A 7,631-nucleotide genomic window follows, 5' to 3' on the forward strand; every position below is an offset into this window, starting at 1 on the left:
CTGCTTTAAAATTTTCTTCAGTAAATCTTGTTTCCTCAAGACCAAAAGTGTAAAGGCTGTTTAAAAGTGAGGTAAGATGTAAACTCTGAGGGAATTAACAATCCAGGTGCTACAAAGCTCTGAAGAGAATCATCAAGGGTCTTCCAAGAATCTCTGGAGGGAGAGACACATGTGGAGCTGACCACATGCCTTCCACTCTTGGATAAGGGAGACTTGAGAGGGGCCCAGGGATCTGTCCCAGGCTACAACAGGAAGAGACCCAGGCCTTTCTCTCCCTGCCTCACTTAGGCCCCAACCCTTGACCCTGCACAGAGCTAGCCAGAGGTCTAAACCCACGAATAGGCACCACTCAGGGTGCACTTGAGCATAAGAAAACACCTGCCATAACTGAGCCCTTTTATAACCCAGAGCCCAAAGAGGTGTAAATGCATCTGGGCTAATGAACTGCCTGTCTCGGATCAAACTGAAATCCTCAGAGAAGTAGTAAGGTGACTAGGCCTCCAAAAACAAAACAAAAACAGACAACAAATCTCTTAAAGTACCAAGACTGGTCACTGATCTAATCTCCCCTTTCTTTGCCTGCCTGTGCCGAAGCCCAGCTGACAGGTACCCAACTGCAGGCCCTGGACTGAGACAGGAAGAAGGGGCTCCACCACTCTTGGGACTACTCGGGACCAGATTTCCAGCATGTCTGCATTTGGGGAGGCCTCTAGGCTCTTACCCACTGTGATCTGTCCACAGCCCCTTAGAGATGGATATCAGTTGGTTGCTGTTTAGAGTGGCCCTGTTTGGAACAGAATCCAGGGGTCACGCAGCTTTGAGGGCTCTCCACAGCCCTAAATATTTGGGGGAGGCAGCACAGGATACTCAAGAGATTTCAGCAAGCCATAAAAGGCCACCCCTCCCAAGACCAGTCAGGTTACCCCATGAGGGTCAGCCTCTGTCCCAGGGCCTACAGATGTGAGCGGGCCCATCGCATCCCTGCTTCCTAGCTCCCCATACTTGACTAGATCAGAGGCCACAGCTTTCTTTTAAGATTACTCAAGATCCTGGATGTGAGCAAACAGGAGGGTCTTCTCTCTGGAAGGAAGGTCAGAGACCATCCAGAACTACACACGCTTCTCTCCCTCCAGCCTGCTACTAGCTGCTAAAAACTCACACCCAGGGGACAGACAGACCTGTCCAGCTTCGGGCCAACCCTCTTGAGGCCCAAGCACATCCCACAGGCAAAGTCAGACACAAGAGAACCTGTTGGAGCAGTTTAAGCAGGATGATCACCTCTTTCTCCTCCTCTTACTTCTGAGTAGGAAGGGACTTAGGCTCTTGAAAAGTAGGCACAAGGCCAGGTCATGGCCACCGACAAGGGCCGAGAGGGCGGGTTTAGTATCTCCGGGCTTACCTCCTTCCCCCTCCCCACCTTCCTTAAAGAGCATAAGGTCATGTCAAAACTGGGGTGTCCCTGCTTGGAGAGGAGAGGAGGAAAATGGGGAACTGAGCAGGCCAGGAAGGAGGTGGCCAAGCCACAACACCCCCACCCCAACACACAGACAGACACTCACATCGGTCTGTCACTGCACTCGCGCCTAGGCCCGCAGGCCAGCCCGGGCCGTAGGCGCGCAGGGTCCCCTGAGGGGTCCTGCCCAGCAGGACAAGGTCCTGGGGAGGTTTCCCGGCTCCGGCAGGGACTGGGGGCATCGGCCACCACCTCGCTACCGTCCCCGGGTCTGCCCGAGCCCTGCCAGCTCCGGAGCCCGCCAGTCGCGCCTCTCGGGGGACCCGCGCCGGGCCGCGCGCCCGCCTCTCCCGGCCCGGCCGCCCCGAGCCCGCGCGGGGAAAGTTCCTGCAACTTCGCAGGGGGCTGGCGGCGGGGGCCCCCGGGCCTGGGCCTCGTCCGGCTCCGGGCCTCCGCGGCCACTGCGGCCCCGCTGTCAGGCGGCCGGGTCCCAGCCCCATAGCTGCCGGAGCCCCAACTTCCCCGCGCCCCTCGCCCGCCCCGGCCGCGGGCCTCGCTTTGTGCGCCGCGGCCGTACGCCCCCGCCCTGGGCACAAAAGGGCGCGCGGCCCGGCGGCCGAACACGGCTGCGGTGCCCGGCGGGGCCCCGGGCGCGCGGCTGGGGCGCGGGGCTCGGTGGGCCGGGCGGGCCGCGGCGCGCTCACCTGCCGTGGAACCAGTCCTTGCAGGCGTCGCACTCGATCATGAAGCGGGTAACGTCGTAGGGCAGCCGGCAGACGCAGTACACGGGCACCGTCGCCATGTTGCCGCGCCGCCGCTCGCCCCGCCGCTGCGCTGCCCGGGTCGGGCCGGGCCGGGCCGGGGGCCGCGCGGCGAGGGCGGCGGGGGCGGCGGGCGCGGGCGCCGCGGCCGGAGCGGACGGGGCCGGGGGCGCTCGGCTGGGCCCGCGCGCGCGCTCGCGGCCGGGCGCGTCCACACAATGCCGGCGCGGGCTGCTGGGGCCGCGCCGGGAGCCGCCCGCCGGGCCGCGGGGCGCAAGGCTGAGAGTGCGCGGGGGGCCCGGCCGCGCGCGGGACACAAAGCGAATGGACGCGCGGGGGCGGCGGGCGGGGAGCCGCGGCCCCACCGAAGGGACCCCCGGCCGCCGAGCGGCCGCTACGTCAGCGCCCCGGGTGGCGCCGCCTCCGCCCGCCGGCCTGGGCCCCGCTCCCGCCGCCGGGAAGGCGGGCCGCGGTAGAAGGTGGGCCGCGGGCCCGGGGGAGCCAGCAGCCAGGCCGGGGGGGACCCGGCGGGGAGAAGGTGGCCCCGGGACGACAGGGGAGGCGAGCCGCGGAGCCCCCTGCCTCCGGCTGCGTGGGCACAGTCCGCAGAGCCCTGCCTCAGCCAGAAGCAACTCCTTGGCCTTAACTTTCTTCTGACCCCGAAGTGGGATGGACAGGGGGATTTTCCTCCTCTTCCTGGGCCCGGCAGCTTCCCTCCCATCCCGAACTCCGTTTGAGTTGCTGGCTCTTGAACAACCTCCCCTTCCCCTTCTCCCTAACTGGGGGCTGCCTTGCTCCCTCGCGCGATCCGGTGAACTTTCCTGATGCTCCGGCCCCCAGAGGTGGAGGACAAAAGTCAGGGGACCCGAGAGCGAGCTACTGTGGGACACAGCTTACCTGGCATTGGTGCCGCCCAGAGCCCTCATTACAGCCCCTAGACCCTCCGACCTTAGGGGCGGAGGACTGTCCAGTGACTCGCATCTGAGCCACAGGATTGGGGAGAAGACAAGGGGTTCTGTTGTCACTCTCGCCCCTGCAGCCTTGCCCTCAACTGGCTCTCTGGTCTCACCTGTCCTACTTAGGGCTTGTTTGTTCATTTGCTGGTGGGATTCGAGTGGGGGGTCCTCTATCCCCTACCCAGATCGTCCCTGTTGAGCAGTGTGCCACATACCCAGTAAGAAACCTATCTGCTAGATTTGCCTCCTTTCTGCTTGTCCCCACATAACACTTGGAGATGCTAGTCTCTGCAAGTGAACTCTAGAGTCTCAGGCCTCTGCTTACCTTGTCAAGGCAGAGTCCTCAACATCCCTGCCCAAACTGCAGCTGCCAAGCAACCATTTGCTCCATTGCTGGAAATCATCTCATTGAGCCAGAATCTGCCCTCAGCCACCCCCTCCCCTCCCCAAACTTGTGAACTCAGGAAGGATCTGGACCAGGACAAACAGTGCGTTAGCTAAGGGCACACATGTGGAAGGGAAGATAGGAAAAACAACCTGGGAAATTGGGGCCAGGCAGGGTACCCCTCAAAACTATACAGAATGAACTCAATTCAAGCCACCTGCCTGAATTCCAGCTGTCACCTTTGGTCTCCTTTGTCCTGGTGGTTCTTCTCATGAGAAGGCAAGGAATAACTATTAAGCCACTGTCCCTGGATAGCATCAGCACCAGGTGTGAATTCCCCGCAAATAAAGGTCTATAGGAAACCCAGAGTGAGTCCAGGTAGGGGCAGACACTACCCTGTTACCTAAGGGACCCTCCGTTTTCCCAAGAGGTGGTGCTGATGCCATTTAGCAGAAGTGAAAACTGAAGCTCAGAGCAGTTTAATGCAGGTGAGAAGTGGCCTGCCAAGGGCTGGGGCAGAGGGAAGTCCTGAACCTGTGCTTCTCACCTCACTCTTCTTTTAGAAAGCCTGTCCTCCTCCTTGTGGGGTACTGGCCACTCGATGCCTCCATCTACTCTCCCTACCTTCTGATGTTCTCTCTGGCAGCCGGCTGTGCCCACTCTAGCTGTCCCTGTGCTTGGGGGCCAGATATTTTCCTGATTCTCGGAGCTCTTCCGGGGTTACTGCACTGTGTGGCAGCAAACAGACCCCATCCCAGGCCTCTGCCTCCAACTTCTGTTCTTTGTTTTCCACCTCTCCTCCCACCTCCTATCTTTAGATGTTTATTGAGCACCTACTGTATGCTGACAGCTTTACATCAGAGCTGAGAAGAGTCAGCTTGCCTGTTCACTGTGGAGTAGAGAGAGCCAGGGATGGACTTTCAATTTGAGTAGACAGTGGAGGAAAGCATGGAAAGGCTGAACAGGTGAGTCATCCTCTGAGAGCATGACCCAGGAGAGGGGACAAGGAGGCCACAGTGGGATGCTCCTGCTGGCCAAGAGGAAGAGGCGCTCCAGAGCAGGGGCAGTGTGATCTGGTGGCCCCCTCTACTGGCGCTTCTACCCCCTCCACTCCTTAAGTGCCTGGGTTCCCACACCACCATTCATCCCCATTGGCCTGGCCTGTGGCCCTGTAAGGGGAACTGGCTCATTGGCTATGTGATCCCCACACCAGCCTTGTACCCAGGCACTCCAGTGGCACCATGACCTTGCTACCGCACAGAACCTCAACTTCTAGGCATAGACAAGCCTCCCCGCACTGAGGCACACTGAGCAACTCTATTGTTTTGCTTGTAAATACCGGGTTTCCCAGAACCATTCCTAAAGAAATGGACCTTTCCTCCTGGAATAGTGCTGGCCTCCTTGTCAAGGTTTTCCCCCAACCCCATTTATGTGTTTAGTGTATGTGTGTGACCATGCATCTGACACAGTGTGTGCCTGGAGGCCAAAGAACAACTACGCAGTCACCAGTTCCCTCCACCATGTGGGTTCCAGGGACTGAACTCAAGCTGTCAGGCTTAGTGGCGAGCACGGAACTGGCTGAGCCGTCTTATCTGGCCCCTCCTTTATTGAGAATTCTGACATGGGTGGGTTGTTTCTGGGCACTTCCTTGTATCCAGATTGTCAATGTATCTCTTTATGCTGATGTTACATAGTTTTCATTACCGTACTTTGTAGTAAGCTTTGTCACCAGGAAGTGTGAATCTTCTAACTCTTTTATAAGATTTCTATGGCTATTTGTGGTTCCTTAAGTTTCCTTAGGAGTTGGGCAGTGGTGGCACAAGCCTTTAATCCCAGCACTCTGGAGGCAGAGGCAGGCGGATCTTCGTGAGTTCGAGGCCAGCCTGGTCTACAGAGCTACTTCCAGGACAGCCAGGACTGTTACACAGAGAAATCTTGTCTCAAAAACCAAAAACAAACAAACAAACAAAATAAAAGATTCAAACAAAATGAATTTGAACATAGATTTTTTTCTTCCTTAAATTTTTGCTGGGGCCAAGTAAAGGTGTTTGTCATGAAAAGCTGGCAATCTGAGTTTGATAGGTTCTCCAGAACTGCATTAAGGTGGATGAGAGAACTACACAAAATTATCTTCTGATCACCACATGGGTGCATGCCATGTGCACACACACACACACAAAGGATTTATAAATACTTTTTTTTTTTGAGACAGGGTTTCTCTGTGTAGTTTTGTGCCTTTCCTGGAACTCGCTTTGTAGACCAGGCTGGCCTCAAACTCACAGAGATCTGCCTGCCTCTGCCTCCCGAGTGCTGGAATTAAAGGCATGCGGTACCACCACCCAAAGACTTATTTTTAAAAAAAATGAGATTTTGCTATGGATAGGAAAAGCTATAGATTTTAATTAATTAATTAATTACTATTTATTTTGGAGAGGACAACTACTCTCTTGTTCTACTTTATGGAGCCTGTGGATCAAACTCAGGTTGTCAGACTTGGCAGCAAATGCCTTTACCTGCCGAGGCATCTCAACAGCACTATACAGTGCTTTTAAGTGGCTGTGTGTGAAGTTTTCTAATCTGTGAACACAGTCTGTCTTTCCATTTAATTACTCTGAGCAAATCTGGTCATTTGCCTTGCCTCCTTGGTTTATTCTTGAGGTTTTTTTTTTTAACTATTACATTCATTTTTAACATTTACTTAATGTGTGTGTGTATATATCTGTATGTGCGCATGGGGGGGTACAGAGGACAACTTGGAGGAGTCTATTCTTTCCTACTATGTGGATCCCAGTGTTCAAACTCAAGTGGCCATCAAGCTTGGCGGCAAGCACCTTTATCTGCTGAGCCATTACACTGGTCCATTGCCTGGTATATATGTCTTTTTTAGTTTTTATGTGTATGGGTGTTTTGCCTACATATATGTCTGTACATCAGCTCTGTGCCTGGTGCCCATTGGGGCCAGAAGAGGGTGTTGGATCTCAGACTGGAGTTACAGGCTATTGTTATCTGCCATGTGGGTGCTGGGATTTGAACCTGGGTCCTCTGGAAGAGCAGCCAATGCTTTTAACCACAGAACCACCACTTCAGCAACATCCCCCCCCTTCTTAAAAAGTCTCTTGTAATGTAGATTGGCATCCAACTTAATAGGTAGCTGAACATGACCTTGAACCCTGTATCCTCCCACTTCTAGCTCTTGAGTTTATGGCTTATAGTCATGTATCACCACACCTGGCTTTTGGTATGCTGGGACTGAAACCCAGGACTTCATGCATCCTAGGAAAACAATTTACCAACTGAACTACATCTTTAGCATCAGAATTCTCATTTATTTATTTTAGGCTATTCATTGTTAGTGTATGGAAACAAAACTGACTTTCCATGTTGATCTTGTATATTGCTCTTTACTGAAGTCATGTATTTTAACAAAAGGTGTTGTGTGAGGGTGCACACACATGCACGTATAGTGTTTAGAGCTATCCTGGACACATGCACTCTGCCTAACTCCTGTCCTCCAGAGTGTCCCCTAGTGTGGCTTACCTGGTACCTTGGAAGTTTTCATTCACTCTGCTGTTTTTCCTGGAACCTTCTACCCCTTCTGTCTGTCTGTCTGTCTGTCTGTCTCTCTCTCTCTCTCTTAAACATGGATTCCTTTTAACTTGTGTGTTTGTATAACTGCTCCTGCTCTCCCTACTCAGGTGACGTTTCCCAGCCGCAGAGAACTGTGCCCTCTGCAGCCCTGTAACTCTCCTGGAGTGACCAGACAGGGCATCGAAGACTGCATGGGTATCCCTCTACCTAGGGAAAATCGGGCCTTTTGATCTATGGGTTTGGGGGTGCTTGTGCGGGGCTCACTATGGTTCAGACCCTCAGCCTGAAATCCCATCTCCCCTTGTCCAAAAACATGACCACTGTAGTTTTGGCTCCTTAGGTATATTCATTCTCTATGGAACCACAAAACTGTTCACATTCTACCCTGAGCCATTTCTAATCCCAGAAGCCGGAGGGTGCAGGGTGGGGGTACGTATAGGCTCTGGGTGAGCAGAAGTGACCCTACTATGGGTTCAGAAGCTTCCCCT

The 7,631-nt window shown here is 54.7% G+C and overlaps 1 protein-coding gene across 1 annotated transcript in view; it reads right to left on the reverse strand.

Moving 5' to 3' along the window:
- Phf2 (PHD finger protein 2) overlaps positions 1–2,334 on the reverse strand; it is a 71,907-nt gene extending 69,573 nt beyond the window's left edge. Inside the window, exon 1 of the mRNA XM_076573275.1 lies at positions 2,158–2,334. Within this exon, the coding sequence (XP_076429390.1) occupies positions 2,158–2,255 (98 nt within the window). The 5' untranslated portion in view covers positions 2,256–2,334. The remainder of the gene's footprint in view (positions 1–2,157) is intronic.
- Between the last annotated feature and the right edge of the window lie 5,297 nt (positions 2,335–7,631).

This window comes from Peromyscus maniculatus, chromosome 5, assembly GCF_049852395.1.
Source record: "Peromyscus maniculatus bairdii isolate BWxNUB_F1_BW_parent chromosome 5, HU_Pman_BW_mat_3.1, whole genome shotgun sequence".
Taxonomy (NCBI): Eukaryota; Metazoa; Chordata; class Mammalia; order Rodentia; family Cricetidae; genus Peromyscus; species Peromyscus maniculatus.